Source organism: Cardiocondyla obscurior, linkage group LG12 (genome assembly GCF_019399895.1).
Source record: "Cardiocondyla obscurior isolate alpha-2009 linkage group LG12, Cobs3.1, whole genome shotgun sequence".
Taxonomy (NCBI): Eukaryota; Metazoa; Arthropoda; class Insecta; order Hymenoptera; family Formicidae; genus Cardiocondyla; species Cardiocondyla obscurior.
In genome coordinates this window covers 5349736-5366003 of record NC_091875.1, presented here as the reverse complement: position 1 = coordinate 5366003, position 16268 = coordinate 5349736, and the positions used below count along the sequence as shown (strand labels likewise).

General features: G+C 39.4%; 2 protein-coding genes across 6 annotated transcripts in view; both read right to left on the bottom strand.

The window, feature by feature from the left end:
- Positions 1 to 77: 77 nt before the first annotated feature.
- On the bottom strand, positions 78 to 4744 carry LOC139107080 (tenascin-like). 3 transcript variants are annotated; one of them, XM_070664352.1, is made up of 9 exons: positions 3800 to 4744; positions 3595 to 3694; positions 3287 to 3384; positions 2756 to 3122; positions 2070 to 2609; positions 1010 to 1932; positions 685 to 848; positions 447 to 596; positions 78 to 372 (listed from the first exon to the last, which is right to left on the bottom strand). In XM_070664352.1, exons 1-9 carry the CDS (start codon positions 3928 to 3930, stop codon positions 299 to 301), a joined length of 2547 nt encoding a protein of 848 aa, XP_070520453.1. In that variant the 5' UTR covers positions 3931 to 4744; the 3' UTR covers positions 78 to 298. The 3 variants fall into 3 exon arrangements, with proteins under 3 accessions (XP_070520453.1, XP_070520454.1, XP_070520455.1); XM_070664353.1 differs by having other exon boundaries at positions 3595 to 4744; XM_070664354.1 differs by lacking the exons at positions 3595 to 3694; positions 3800 to 4744 and having other exon boundaries at positions 3238 to 3349.
- A 105-nt stretch (positions 4745 to 4849) lies between these two features.
- LOC139107084 (kin of IRRE-like protein 3) overlaps positions 4850 to 16268 on the bottom strand; it is a 138518-nt gene continuing 127099 nt past the window's right edge. For 2 of the 3 annotated variants that reach the window (XM_070664359.1, XM_070664361.1), the window contains exons 6-13: positions 14366 to 14635; positions 13943 to 14051; positions 13471 to 13657; positions 11410 to 11548; positions 9453 to 9640; positions 9027 to 9160; positions 8215 to 8440; positions 4850 to 7187 (exon numbers count right to left, since the gene is read on the bottom strand). In XM_070664359.1, the coding sequence (XP_070520460.1) occupies positions 7062 to 7187; positions 8215 to 8440; positions 9027 to 9160; positions 9453 to 9640; positions 11410 to 11548; positions 13471 to 13657; positions 13943 to 14051; positions 14366 to 14635 (1379 nt within the window). In that variant the 3' untranslated portion in view covers positions 4850 to 7061. The remainder of the gene's footprint in view (positions 7188 to 8214; positions 8441 to 9026; positions 9161 to 9452; positions 9641 to 11409; positions 11549 to 13470; positions 13658 to 13942; positions 14052 to 14365; positions 14636 to 16268) is intronic. The other variant, XM_070664362.1, reaches the window with a different exon arrangement.

Genomic DNA, 16268 nt, shown 5'->3' with positions numbered 1-16268 from the left:
ACTGTTTACCTAGACTCCCAAGTGTTTCTCTGTGAATATGAATCTTTATTCCGACGAATGTAATTATGAAAAGGAGAAAGTGGTAAAAGGTAAAATTTATTTTAATAAATATACGTAATTACAAAGATCACGTTATAAAATAAACATATATATACATATGTATATTAAAAAAATAAAACAGAATAATATTAATTTATAGTTGGTTAAATAAGTGAATATAATTGCTTTTTTACCATTGTTATTAATGTAAAAATTCGGAAAATTATATATATTATAAGATTTTAAAGTATTTTTTATATTAGGAATTATTGGTATTTGATCCAATTAATCCTTGCATCGATGTGCTGTGTCTGCAAATTGTCTGAACAACGTCTGTTAACACAAATACTGTTTTAATACTTATTTTAATATTATACTTATGTATTAATACTTAATGACTTTGATACCTAAATCTGCTTGTCTACTTCGACGTTGCCGTAAAATGAGGAATATCAGATACACTATTGCCATTAAAAGTAATACTCCAGCTACGATTCCGCCTGTTACTTTCATTATTTCCCCTTGATCCTTGTATTGACTGCTTAACGCAAGACATTCTGACATAAACATGTAATAAATTAAATTTTTTAATTTATTACGAAATATTAAAAAGTTTATATACATATAAATATGTTTGTAACAAACCTTTGTTCATTAAGCAACCAATTTGTGTTACATTCTTCGAATCATTGACTGTCATTTTGAAACACAAAGTTTCATTAGTTACTTTACTAACACACTCGGAACATGCTGGATTATTCGTGAATACATGCTTGATTGTAGTATTTTGTTCTTCAATAATTGTTAATCTGCAAGAAATAAATAATTTGGTTAATAAAAATTAAATTATCACGTATATAAATACAAAAAATATGCTAAAACTTTTTTTATATACAAAAATAAACTATTCTTTAATTTTATGAAATGTTTCTCTCAAAATATTGCTTTATTTGCAGATTCGTGTACTTACTCCTTAGTGTAATTTCCATTTAAAATCAAAACGCACAAAGTTGGCTGATCACAGTGCGGTCCTGTCCATCCGTACTCGCACTTGCAGGTTCTCCGCTCTTCGATGCATGCGCCGTGAGCACCACAGCCGCCTTGGCAGAACTGCACGCAAGTGCCTTCGATCTTTGCGAAACCTACGTGGCACCGGCACTCACCCGGCGCTTCGCACTCACCGTTCTCGCAACCCTCGCAGCTCGGTAAGCATCTACTCTCCGTCGTATTTTTTGTCGCCGAAAGCTCTAAACTCAGAACAAATCCATTATCACATTTGCAGGTCTCGGGCGCGACGCATGTGCCGTTGCCACACTTGATGTCGCAGATCGGTTCACATTCACCGGTTTTTATCCTCCGATAACCGACGGAACACGCACAAATTCCTGGAACCACGCAGTTGCCGGCGTTGCAGTCATCGTTGCAGATAGGCTCACATTTAAACGGAATATCTCCTCCATTGTCGGGGACGGTTAGATAACCGGGTTTGCAGATGCAGATATTGGGCGCCTCGCAGATACCGATTGTCTCGCAGGTCGGGTGACAGATGGGCTCGCACACATTCGGTCCGAATTTTGTGGACGCGCGATAGCCTGGGTTGCAGCTGCACACGTTCGGCTGCTCACAGACACCGTTTTCGCAGTTGGGATCGCAGATCGGTTTACAAATGTTTGTGAGATTGAAGGACTGGTAGCCGGAATGACAAACGCATGAATTTGGAGCAGCGCAGAAGCCGTTGATGCACTTGGCGTCGCAGACCGGTTCGCAAGAGCCCGTGAGATTGGAGCTGTGGTAGCCGGGATTGCAGATACACGAATTCGGAGCAGCGCAGAAACCGTTGTGGCATTCAAATTCGCAGATCGGCTCGCAAACCGAGCTTTCAGTAAAAGATTCCTAAAAAAATTCCTTACGTTTTTTAAAATAATATTAAACAAAAATTAAATTTTTAATAACGTTATCAAAAAGCGTTGATTAGGATTTAATAATAAAATATTTTAGCATACATATATTTTAATTGTTTAAGTACTAACGTTTGATCCGGTACGGTTCAACGTTTTGTCGATCAAACGATATCCTTCTTCGCAGGTGCAGACGTTTGGCGCGGTACACTTGCCGAAGGGTTCGCAGGGCATGTCGCAACGAGGTTTACAGATGTGCTGCTCCGTTTCGTCGCCAGACAGTTGAAATCCATTGTTGCACATGCACACGTCCGGCTTGGTGCACTGTCCGTTCAGGCAGGCCTTCTCGCACACTGGCTCACAAAAGTACTTGTTTTCCAGAAACCCGTAGCCGGGGTAGCAGAAGCAGCTTTCTGGCGCTATGCAAACCCCGTTAACGCAACCTTCACTGCAGATCGGCTCGCAGATGCTCGGGGTAGCCAGCGAGTACCCGTCGTCGCATGTGCACACGTTAGGTGCGGTGCACTTCCCGTAGACGCACTTGTCCTCGCACACGGGCTTGCACGTGAATTGGTCGTGTGGATCGAGCTCGTAACCTTCTTTGCAGTAGCAGATGTCGGGTGACACGCAGATGCCGTTGACGCAATCCCTGCTACAAATAGGCTCGCACTCCTAAACATATTATATTTTTCTTTTTTTCTCTTTCCTGCGGTGCTAACAAATTCAAATAATAAAATTAATATTATACATTTTAAATTTTCAACAATAATAAATTCAAGTTTAAGTTCAAGAAATAAACGAGATACTTGTCTACCTACATCAGTTGATTGTGACATACGCCACCCTTTCAAACAGACACAGTGATCGGGTTCTAAACAGTATGATGTCGCAGTTTTTCCACACTTACTACTGCAGATGGGCTTACAGGTATAATGATCATCGTCACTCAATTGATATCCATTGTTACAGCCGCAAATCTCGGGGGCGACGCATCTGCCGTTCACGCAAGAACGCAAGCACACAGGAACACAGCCGAAGTTTTTTTGGTGAAAATCAGCTTTGTCGAAGTATATTTTATCTTGATGTTCGGCGTAGCCAGCGTAGCAAGAGCACACGTTCGGAAGCACGCACGTCCCGTTTCCGCAGTCGGGCTCGCAAATCGGCTCGCACGTTTTCTGCACCTCACTGAAAGAAAAATGTTAAGTATTTTTTTACTATAATTGTATAATTAAATAATATGTAGTCAAGAATATCACATTTATGGTATGGTCATTCTTACTATAATTTTAGTAATACTAACCACATGAACATATTTCTGCCAATCAGAGCACAAATTTAACTATAAATACCTAAATAATGGGCCCAAGCTTAATGATTCGTGAACAAATTTGGTTTCTAATTTATATCCATCACAGCAGATGTTCTCCGCTCTCCACGATCTTCTAGTCTGCGAAGGAAAACGAAATATTGTATACGTACAGTGTATTAATATTTACTTCAACGATGTCAAAGAGTATTAAAAAGTTTGGGACGAAACGATGAACGGTGTCTTTAAGTGAAAATACAAGTACGTTTTTTAAAATTTTTTTTTTCTTATTTTTTTTTTTAAACGGGGGTTTTTAGTGCTCGAAGATTTCAAGTGTATTCAAGAACTTACCTCGATTCTGTAATTCCATCGGGCACGAGTTTTGTAAAAGATACCCCATGTCTTTTCTCGGTAAGTCTCCAAGTACGGGACATGCATCGTTTCTAGAAAACTGTACGCGAGCGTTGCTTTAGCGATAGTAATCCGCTTAATTATATGACATTATCAGTATTAATAATTGATAAAGATAGACGATAACTGGTAATTCAGTTTTTACCTAACGAGCCTGCTACAATTTTTTTTAGATGGAATCAAAGATCCAGGTATAAAAGGTGACATACACAGAGCTTCGTTAATCAGTCCGTCGTGTAGAACAACAAAAATAAATATAAAGCGTAAAAAATGCATAATTTTAAAATATACTTAAATGCGTATTAATCACGAATGAATAAGCTCCACTGACGAGTAATCGGCGTGCGTATAGTCGAAGCATATACTGAGACTCTTCTCTTCCTCTTTGGTGTAATATAACATGTTATCAGAATCCGGCAGGATGTTAACTGTTGTCAGCTGCAATTAAATTCCCAGAGAATCTCTGCTTATCTGTGAAATGAGCTTCTTTAACCAGTTGATTTTATTTAAGCCATAAAAAATTATTTTAAAAAAATCTACAATTGTTTATACAATTAATTTATGCGTGCAAAAAGTTTTTTTGTGTGAAAAACTTTTGTGTGAAAATGTGTGAAAAAAATTAGAAATAAATTAAAAAAAAAAAATATATATATATTTAAAATAAATCGACAAAAATTTTAACATACATCCAAGTTATCAATTATTCGCTCGCACCGAGAGAAAAATATAATACGTGTGTACGTATCAAGAAACGTACATGACTTTACATAGATACAAGTACAAACGTAATAATTATTTTATAAATGGCTATGAGAAATATATCGCGACAAATAATTCTTACAACAAGATAAAAATAAACGTGGAATAATTTCATACGCAACAACGCATTAATTAATACGTAGCATATGAGCCGTTTACAAGCCAAAGTGATTTAACTCCACTTAAAGATATTAAAAAAATTGTTTTTCTTTTTTTTAATTTTAATACAAGCCCTCGACTAATACTGAACATCAATATGTGTCACAACCCGCCTCTATTTTCTGTTCCGCGGAGTCAATCAATTTGCAAATTAGCGGCTCGTATAATAATTCGTGTATTTCGTTGAAAAAAGAAAGAGATCAGAATGTTGAAAAGAATTTCCGACGTATCTCGTAGACAGGATCGGGATATAGGTGAGCGATGACAATGGCACCAATATGTGCGATCACTTTTTAATGATGACAACTTTATACACGAAAGGGACCTCGCAACTCCATCGTACCATCTCGTACGTCGTGCAGTCGAGTCCCATATCGTTATAATCCGATTACAAAGTCAGTGGTGTTCGCCTCGGACTTAATTAGTGACGATGACAACAGGAGACATAACGTATCAGCTAATCTTAGTAGGACGATCGAGGTAACGGTAAACAATGTGGCGCGCCGTATTCGAGTTAGTATGAAAGTACCAGAAAGTAATCGGCAGGGAAGTTCCTCTGTACATAATCTCGCCAAGTGCAGGGGTACATACAAAATGCAATTCCGACATGCTCGCACGTTGGTCGACGCGTCCTGAAACAATCTGTACAGTTTGGTTCTCCCATTCATTCGGGAGCTTCTGTCGAATCAATAAATAATTCGTATACGGCTACTATACAACTGCGAATCGAATCACTGCCAGTTATTCGAGCTATTCTCTCCGCAACGCCGTCGTGTAAGCGCATCGACGCGAACGTCACGTACGCACACGAGCGATTACACGTCGCCGTTGAACGTCAGACTTTCATTAATTGGACAACGATTCGTACGTTAGATCGTGATCTAAATGGGTATACGTATGTATATGCGTATGTACATATGCACTTAGTGTGTTTGATAGATAGCAACATATCGCCGTTAAATCTTAATGAGCATAGTTTCGATCGCTAATTAGTATCTATGATACAAACGCCCTTTAAACTGTGGTCTTCGACGATTAGTTCGCAACGCTTACCAGCGTGATAACGTTGATAATTTTTAACAAAGACGGTGGAAAAAAAAAAAAAAAATACGAGAATAAAGTTACGTCTGGCAGTATCGATATTTCCTTAATCGCGCCTATAATTTCCGAACAGTGGCAGTATGAGTAATGTATGGCAGTAACGAGTTTCGGCGTAACAATTTATTACAACTATTCTGGCTTTTATAATCGTGTAAGGTTCTCGAGAAACGACTGGGGTGATCCCGGTGCGCGATCGGCCGTCCGTCATTAAGGGAGCTGCTAACTGCGAACGTAAATTCGGCGATCTCGGTCGTGCTCAGTCTTACGTTCTTGAGTCCCTCGGGAAGCGCGGCTGCAGGGAATACACTCCTTTCTGGATGCAAGCGAAATCAGAACAGAAACGAGATGAGGCGACCCTCCCACCGAGATAGGCGAGCCGAGAGACTCGGCAGGAGAATTGATAGGAATTCAGTTTACGATTAAGCGTTTCAATTTCAGCCGTAATGAATTCCACTCAATTCATGCTTAATCCGGTTACTTTTTACAAGGACGGGACGCGACTCACGGACGGAATCGCGCGCTTTCAATCAACCGAGTAAGACGGCGAGGCGGCATTATCGTCGACACGCTCTACTTATGTACACATCTATCTAAATTAAATTACAAACAAGGACACAGCGGTAATTGGTGGAGGGACACCCGGGAACTAGATGCAACCAAATGCATGCGTAATACATCCTACCGAGCGCATAAATCACTCAAGCGACTATCGCGATCGGAGAACGTGATGCGTTCGATGCTTGCGCGGGCGGCGCCTCGTGTCGCCGCATACGTATTGTAATTTAACGTTGGATCGTCTAAAAACTTCTTGCGCGATTCGCTAATGGATGGTGTCGTCTCCCATAATAATCGTATAGTTATATTATATAACGATCTTAACATCGTAATAAACTTTAGCACGCGACAAAAAAAAAAAATAAAAACGCGAGTAAGGATGGCGTGCGCGTTAATTACTTTCATCGGTAAGAGATAGGGATCTCCAAACTAACAGCTCGTGGGCTGTCTGCCAAGAATTTCCGACATTATTTTATCTGTATGTAGAAGCACAAACTTATGTAATTGTAAATATATATAATTCAGTTTACTCTTTTTTTATTTTTTTATTTTACGGTTTGACTGTCGCTGCATTATACTTTTGTAATATAAAAGTACGTTTGAACTTAGATATTTTATTTTAATTGACTTTGCAAAAATAAAAGTTATTCGGATCGTTATAAAGATTTTAATTGGGCCCTCTTGAGAAAAAAAAGATTGGAGATCCCTAGCGTGAAGTATCAACAAATTTTTGGACGACCCAATAGAGTATGTTGGGTATATTAAAACGTAACGTGTGTCTATATTTATACATCTCCACGTTGGTCGTGTGTGTCGGGAATAAATACAATATTTTATTTATATATAAAACCCTCGAGATCTTTCCGGGAGAAAAGGTGGAAAGTTTGCGCTCCTCGTTCCTTGCCTTTTTTAATCCGATTTAGCGTGTCCCGTTCTTCGTCTTGTAGAAGGAATTTTTCCTGCGCCAAGAGTGCTCGCTCATTGATTCAATTAATGAACATTTTCGAACGTGCGAGACGCGTCAATATTAAAAAAAAAATTTTATTTTACATTGTTCGTCTTTATATCTTTTACTTAACGAGCCCTCGAAAGTAAAAAAAAAATTTATATATAATAATAATAATAAGGAAATTCGACAATTATCGAAAAATAATCCGGCACATTAAAGACAGGCATTAATATCGACTTAACGATACGAGTTAAATTGTTACGTTTAATCCGGACGTTTCGTAATAAAGTCAAATTGCATGCACTTGCAGTTTTGCCTTCACGAGTACATCGATTCATTTTAAACGCACGTGCTTCGGTCAGGTGGCTACGTTTGGGCGAGTGCAGCGCAAAATAAGCTAGTGAAAAAAGGATCTTGTCTAAAAGCAGGGATGGTTAATGCTCTGGCAATGTACTATCTGATAGTGCAGGAAAATCGAAGGTAGATGCAAAATCTTTGCGGTGAATGCTGATATGCTTTACGCAAATAAAAATAGGTAAATCTTGCATGCCAGTAGAACGTGAAAAATATGCACTTTTATTTTTATTTTTTTATTAATCTAAATGTTCCCATAAAATTATCAATCACCACAAAATTGCATTTCAAAACGAAAGAATTCATCTTTTAACAAAAGTTTTAATCTACATTCAGGAACATTCTCACGCATATTCAAAATTCAAAATTTTTTCTCTCGAAACTCTAAAAAAAAAAATCGTTATAGTATTAAAAAAAATGTGTGCAAAATAATCTGCGTTTTAATCACCGGCAATCGCGTAGGAAGGTGATGCGAAAGTTTATTTGGAATTTAGAAGCAACGGCAGGTGACAAATAATTAATTGAGAAGCGAGGGAAAAAAAGGGACAAAAAAAAAATATATATATATATAAAATAAAAGATAACGAGAAGCACCGTCGAGTTTCGGCTACGCGTTGCACGAGAGCATAAGTTTCATTTATCTTGTTGTATTTTTTAAATATTGTACTTTCAACTTAACTGACCTGTAGCGTATATTGCCCGTGAGGCTGTCCATGGTGATGATGCCTCTGATAATGTTGCTGCTGGTGTTGCGGGTCGTGCTGATAACACTCTTGCTGGTATTGCTGCGATGGGACGGGTTTTAGAACGTGATTGGCTCGTTTCTCCGGGACGAACTGCTGACTCGTGCGATCCATCGTATCCACCGCCAAGCGCGGATCCTCTATCATAGCGTTGGAAGCCTTTGTACTGTAGGAATACGGCGGGTATCATTCCGGGGTTCGTTTCATTAGACGCTTTGCGTACCTATCCCGCACGATACGCGAAGCAATGCTTTTCGGATAATCCTTTTAAAGAGATCCCTTGGCTCGCTTGGATTGAAAAGAAACTCAAATCTACGTAACCCATCTGCTAGATAATTTTGATTAACAACGCTATCATAAAATATCCTTTCAAAGAGGCGCTTTAGAACAAAAGACGATTTTATAAATATACTTTTCTTACAGCCTTTTCTTCAATTATTTAACAAACGTGTTAATTATAATTTTTTATAAATAATATTTCGGTATTTTTGAGAATTTTCTTTCTTTTTTTTTTTCTGTCGCGCATTATTCATTTATTCGATATGTAACAAGAGACGTAAAAAAAATGTAAAAAAGATAGATATCTTTTTTTTTTGTTCCGGGACAAAAATCCCGTATTCCTGCATATGCAAATTCGGAGATACTCCAGCGCGGTTCTGGTCAAATGTACACAATATTGGAGCATCGCGCGTGATCCACGGCGCCGTCTACTCGCATATAAATCACCGTACAACGTAATATCGTGTGCTTACCAATGCACTTGCTGCAACGCCGGTACTGTGTTTCTGGCCACGCAGCATCTATCCGAACGTAGGAAACAAACGAATCCCATTATCAGTACCGAGAGCACCGTGAATCCGGCCACCGCGCCGATAACGAGCGGGATCTGGGGACAAAGAATATATATTCCATACGCATCGCGCACCCGAAACATCTCTCGCGAACGTTGATTTAAATTCCGGTAGTCCTTTAACACGTTTATTTGTATCTACGTCGATCACGCGGCGAAATTCGCAACACCTCTCGCATGGATCGCGCGATTCACGCATTGGAGTCGACAAAGAGTTTTCCCGACGTGCAAGCGCTTAGTTCGTCTACGAAAAGAGCTTATATTTTAGACAACGAGGCGTTTGGGGAGGGAAAATAAGTACGTAAAGCGTTACATCTGCGGTATTTACCTGGCCGGGCTCGTCGACTTTCAGCATGAGTGCTCGTCTGTCACTGCCACGATCGTTCTCTACGATAACATGATACAGCCTTTGATCCTCTTTCACTGTGCTCGTCAACTCTAAGATCGCTATGTAACAATCCTCCGAAGCCAGCGGTTCTAGATCGAGCGCGCGATAGCGCGGTTCCAGTACTTCACCTGTCGATAAAACGAAACGACTCATGTATATCTCAACAATTCGTATTTATCCTGTATTTTCGTTTCTACGAATAAGCTAAAATAAAATTTCGCAAAATAGTGAACACTCAGTGCACATCCCGCGTAATATAAGAAAAGTAATTACGATAAGAAAAAAAAAAGTACGAATCAAAGCTGTCATTAAAAAGCTAAACGGAAAATGATAAATTAATATTAATAAACGTACAGAAGAGCTATAAGCATTTTAATTAAATTATTCTACGGAATATTCGGCGACGAAGCCACTGAATTAAGGGAGATTAATTTAGTCAGCCCGAGTATTTCGAATAAAAAGAAAGAAACGGGGGTGCGAAAATCTCGCAGCGTGAGTATTCGGTGACAGGGCATCGATTTCGAGACTGCAGGAAATTGGACGGATGTCTCAAGACCGAAACGATCTCGCGGCTCGGGTTACGGGCGAATGATCAATTAACCGAGGGGGTAATTGCGAACGGCGGGAAGGTTGTCGATAAGGTACCCGTTGTGGAGTGCCAATTATGTCGGGGAGCATTGAAAAAATGTGTACGAAAGAGCAGTAGATAAAGGCCCGAGAGCACTCTTTTCGCTGATTCAACGAAGGTGAAGAAAAGTTCAACGGGGGGGTTTCTGCTCCGGTTCTCGCGAAATGGAAAAAAAAAAAAAAAAGAAAGAAAACGGAGAAGAAAGGGAAAGAAGCGTTAATAACTCCGGCCGTTTGTAGCGTTCGTTTGCGATGCTCGAAACAAAAACCAAAGTAAAGTTTATACATTAATGGTTCGTTGGGCGAGGTGACGGACGTTTCATTTCGCGGGGGCGCATAACGAAGGGGCGGTACGCGTCGCGATGGAGGATCGCCGGTAAAAAGTCGGCGGTCGAAGCGAAAGTCTAAGTGGTATAAAGCGAAGCCGAGTCCGTCCAACGTCGTGGGGTAATAATTTCAACACGCGAGCGACGTGCTTCGAAAGTGGTATCTCTTTCGTACAGAAGTTGCCCGTGTCTCTCGTATTTACTGACACGTTTACAAAGATAAAGAGCGCGGATGTGGCTATCATTTGCGGCTGGCTCGCGTGGCGAACGATCTACAACGCCATTGTATTGCGAAGAGTAATACAAAGCGGCCGAGAGATCAATGTTCTCTTAAACTCTAATAGGAAGTTTGCGCGAGTCAAGTCATTAATTCTCTTAGACCTTCTCTCCCTGGATGCCGGTTCCGCGTCACTTACTTCGACAATACAAACGCGTTCATCGTTCCGTAACAATTTTATACAATAAATTTCTTGCACGCATCGGTAAAAAAAAATTAAGCAAATCTTTTCCTCATGCTAATTCAACGTAACAACTCGCTATTCTACTAACGATAATTTCACCTCGTAGACTATGTACCTTAAAAAAAAAATTATTCTTCCTTACCTTTCATAAAGTATTTAAAATTAAAGAAAATCGCCGATCAAGCAACACCGACGACGTTGAAATAAAAAGGGAGCGCTCGCTATCGATCAAATTATGGAAATTACGTACTGTTCTCTGAGCAATGTAATCGCGAATGGGAATAATATCCCGCGAATATCTTAAGACAACGGGGAAAGAAGTTCGGTTCCATTATCCGGCTTTTATCTATCGGTTACCTCTGTTATTTACCCGTCGATGCGAAACTTATAACAGAACACGTACGTGCACGCAGTAGGCAAAATGCCAAAGCAAAGACGAAATCGAATACTTCTTGCGATAGTTTGAGGCAAGCAGTCTCTAACCGGCGTGCAGTCTGGTGCTGCCCCATTCCCAGGCCACGAGCCGTGGCTTCGGGTCGGAGCACAGTCTGATCTCTAATCTGGCCGGGCTACCCTCCGTCGTAACGACGACAAACTTCTCTGTGATGGCCGGCTTCACCACCTGCGACACATGTTTAACGTCCTTTGAATAGAAAGTTCGCCGCTACGACCCCTCTCATCCCTTTCGCGGCCATCGAAGTGAACGGCGAACGTGAATGTCGCGAATCGTTTTCTGTTCGAAACGTCTCTCTCTCTCTCTTTCCCTTTAGTACACGAATTGATCGTTCCGCGAACGGAATCCCATAAAGCAGTTTTGTATTAAAGCGAATAATACGCGATAATGTACAATATTAGACGTGTAAAAATGTAATTTATATAGGTACACAAATGAACGTACGGTGACGATTCATCAACAGTACGAGAATACCGAGGAAAATCGAAATTGCCATCGTAATTCTTTTCGTCTCGCTAACCGGAATCTATGAAAGAGATATTATCAAGGAATATGATAGATGCGATTTATATAAAAAAAATCAGTTTGAGCATAAATGATACATGACTGAGCACTAAATATAAAAGCAAATGATATGTATTTCGCGGGTAAAAACTGTCACATTGCGAATATCATTTTTTGGCGAAGGAAACTTGTGATTTATGATGCGCATTATATTTTAATTCATTTTAATACCGTCGTGCGTATCACGGGGATAAAAACACTGCCATACGGGTTATATTTTTCACATTACGAATGCGCGGAAATAATACGTATTTATTTCTACAGTATCGCGTTTGGAAATCGTGTCTCGCGTACCGTTGTCGAAGTGTGCGCGTGCAAATATAATTCATCATTTTTGCGATGCTTGTAACGGTGACGCTTGTCATGTTTCCGTACGTAACGCGATCATAATTAAAACAATTGATTTGATTACAACGTATCGACATTTCGACTGATTTCCAGGCACTTTGCATGTGAAATAAATCACGTAACAAATTTTATTTTTTTTTTTTTTCCAATAACTTCTTTTACGCGATATTTAATTTCCGAGATAAATGTGTAATTTAAAATAGCTGTACACCGAAAGGCAGACATTGGCGTTTGCTGCGGCTAGCGTACGTGATTTCTCTTTCTCGATCCTTTCCCTCGGCCGCTGAAAACGACGTAAGGAGTAGTGAGTAGGAAATCACGTACGCTAGTCGCCGTTGCCGCAGCAAATGCCATATCTGCTTTTCAGTGTACATACATACACATGATGCCGAAATCAATCTAGGTGAGATATCGATATTAATAACGCTGTTAAATTTCAGCAAATAAAATATTTCATTTTTAATAAAACCGAATCAGACTCTTATATAGTCAAACGAAAGATAATTTGTCACTAAAAAAAACATATTAAAAATTTAACGCGGGGGTATAACACGCAACTGCATTTACGTACTCGGAAAAAATAAAAGTTTCTTATAAAATATATTAAAAAATAAATTATTTTATAACTACATATAAAATATGTTATTTTAGATATAATTTTCAGCCGCGACGAAATATGATTAATACAATCGCGAGATCATAACTTCTAGTTTGCTTGTCAAGCTGTTTGTTTCATTAAATATTAAATCATTCTACAATCTACCTTTTCGGCATAAATTCATTTACGTTGGCAATTTCGGTCCAACCTCGGTACATCGCGTTTCTCCACGAGATAATGAAGCAGAACGAGATTGATGCGCAGAAGCAACGTTTCTTCTTCGTTACAAACTGCATAATGCTCTTTTTTTTCCTCCTTTACCGAATATATTACGTCCGGACAGTCGAAGCTGAACGACGGAAGGAGGATTTCAGACGGAGCACTCGCACGGACGTTCCGTTACTCCCCGTTGCGCGCGTGCGAAAGATATTCAATGATCCCGGAATCCTGGTAAAGTAATGAAGCGATATTTTTTCGCGACCGTCCGCCGGAAGCGGATTATTCGTCAACGTCGGACTCGCCCGGTAATTCTGATTTGTAACGAAACTTTTTCAACGTTTTCGCAATGCCGTCGCCTTACCCGTGGAGCGCCAACCACTTGCAGGGACACCGGGTCGCTTTTAACTTCCCTGATGTTGCCATTGATCTTGTTGGAGGCGAGACATATGTATTGACCCTGTTGCTCATACGTCACGTTCGTCAGGATCAATCGCTGTCCCGTACCACATTCCAAAGGCATACGGCCGTCCGTGAATATCTGCGCCCATCTGCACACGCATAATCGTAAATCGGAAATTTGCAAATTAAAGACACTCCCAAAGTCCACCGCGAACGTACGAACTAACGAAAAAATATAGGTACGAAAGAGGATATCGTTGCATCTAATTCCAAGCTGTTATACTGTTGAGTTTTAAAATTAGTCCTAAATTAGTTCTACAAAAATAATTTTTCCTTATTTCTTCAAATTTTAATTAATTCCCAATGCAAAAGTTAGTCTTTCGATTACTTTTAAATTTTTTGCACGGTTAAATTAAATCATTAAAATTGATCACCTGTACTCGGCTGGCGGCATCGCGTCGGCATGACATTCGAATGACGCACCGGAGTATAACAATGCAGTTGTTAGTCGGTCCGGTCCAACTGCGCTAATTGTCGGTGGATCTACAAAAAATCGACTTATTCCGAGATTGAAACTAAATTACAAATAAAAAATTATTTTTCAACAAATAAGTTATACGTAGTAATTTTTATTGATTTTTATAACGTACGTTTTAAAAAAATATTCCATATATTTATCCATATTGGATTAAAATCATAAAGAGTCAAATAATTACGGCTAATTGTTGAAAGAAAATGTTCACGTCTAAAAAAAGTTACGGAACGAAAGGCTACGAAAATTTTGAAATAAGAATCGGAAAAGTCAAGTCAGGTTAAAGTGATAGATTGCAGTTGTAAAGCGACGATAGCACACGTACAGTTTACGGACACTTGTACCGAAACCGGGCTGCTCTCGCCTTCGATGTTTGACGCCTCGCAGAGGTAAACGGCGGCGTGATTTCTGTAAATTGGGGAGAACATAAGGGTTTCTCCGATACTAGCCACTTCCGTCACTCCAGGACTCTTGGTTTTCCTCCAGAGAATCGAAGCCGGCGGATTAGCGTCGGCGAGACATCGGATTTCTAGCTGATCGCGACCTTCCTCGAGCTGGCCAGTTGGGACGCCGACTAATCTCGTCTCCGGCGCGTCTAAATTCATGCGAAACGCTGTTAATCATGATAACTCTAACCCCTCGTGGCTGCCGCTACAGGTATATACATATAGAAATTTATTGTAATATACGGTCCACGCTAAGTGAACCATCATTTATCGAACACTGCAATGCGCAAAATTCACGATACAAATTTATCTAATTCTAGAATACGTTGCGATATATGCATTGATTAAAAGACGATTAAAGATTATTGTCGATCGAAAAAGTATCAGCTTTAAAAACATTACAATAATATCTGCATATAATTGTGACTTAATTTTTAACAATAAATATATTGCTTATTATATGTATAACGATCTAATCATATGACGGTGTTACTCACTTATTTGAGAATACGTTCGTGTTTATTTTCGGTGGATCAATGGAAAAAGTGAGAGTAAGATCTATCGTGGAGAGAAGAGACCGGGTTTAATGAAAGCAGCGCGGAAATTACGTATAATTATCCCGGAAGAGCCCTTTCATATTCATGTCGCTTGGTAAACAAGAGGAATTTAACGTAAATGCGTCGGGAAAGCGGGTCCCATCATCACTACCGGCTTTAATCACACCGGAATCACCCAGTCGCGGTGTGCGGGAGACCGTGAAAGATAAACATTAGATACAGAAAACAAACGCGGTCCGCGGCATAAAGTTTTCAGATTAAACCGCTCATTAATAAGCAAGTTTAATCGGAAACAAGATTCACACTGAAATGCGATTGGCGATTATTGTTGAATCAACTTCGAAACAAAACTCCAACGTAATCCGTCAAATTTTGTAATTTTTATACGTGCGATTATTCGATTAATCGAGAACAAAAATAAATCGTGTAAACTAAAATACTCATTTTTATAGATTTTAAAATAATTCTTTTGTTTTTACTGTTTTTTTAAATTTTTATATTATTTTTTCAATTTTTATTATTCATTAATTTTTTTTGTTATCTTCTTTTTCAGAAAACAATTATTATTTGTACGAAACGAGCAGCTAGCAGAGCGTATCAAACAAAGATACGCCGTCATTTTGCGCAAGAGGGATTCGAGTTTAAGAAGAAATTAAATTACGCGAACGCGGTCAATCGTACCATTGTTTTCCCAATGGACTGAGCAAACTGGGAGCACACTCTGAGTTCGGTTTCGTATATAACTGATGATACCAGCCGGACATGTGGAAAAACCGTGTGCCCGGGTCACGCGGTAATTACCTTCTTCGAATAATTAATTAATCACCGTGAGCGATGAATTTCGCAAAATATACCGTGAGCCAGAACACATTGCGTGCTGCATTGCAACTCATTTTAGTATTATAATTTGTATATTATCGAAACGGTACGTGCATACGCATTGCTTACGGATCATAATTTATTATCGTGCTTGTTATTACCACTTTCAGCAAGCATAATCGACTATTATTTATGAGAATTCTCGTACTTCGTTCAAGAAATATGCGCCGAACGAACGTTATTATGCCTTCGGTACACGTTTAATTACGTACCTTCTGCAATTTTGCTAGGGCATTGTTTAAATGCATTGCGTCCACGCGCCCGTGGCGCGTCTGAATTTTTTACACAGCGCAATGAATAATTCTTCGTCTTTTAATTCGCGGATCGTAATTTTGACGTGCTTGAT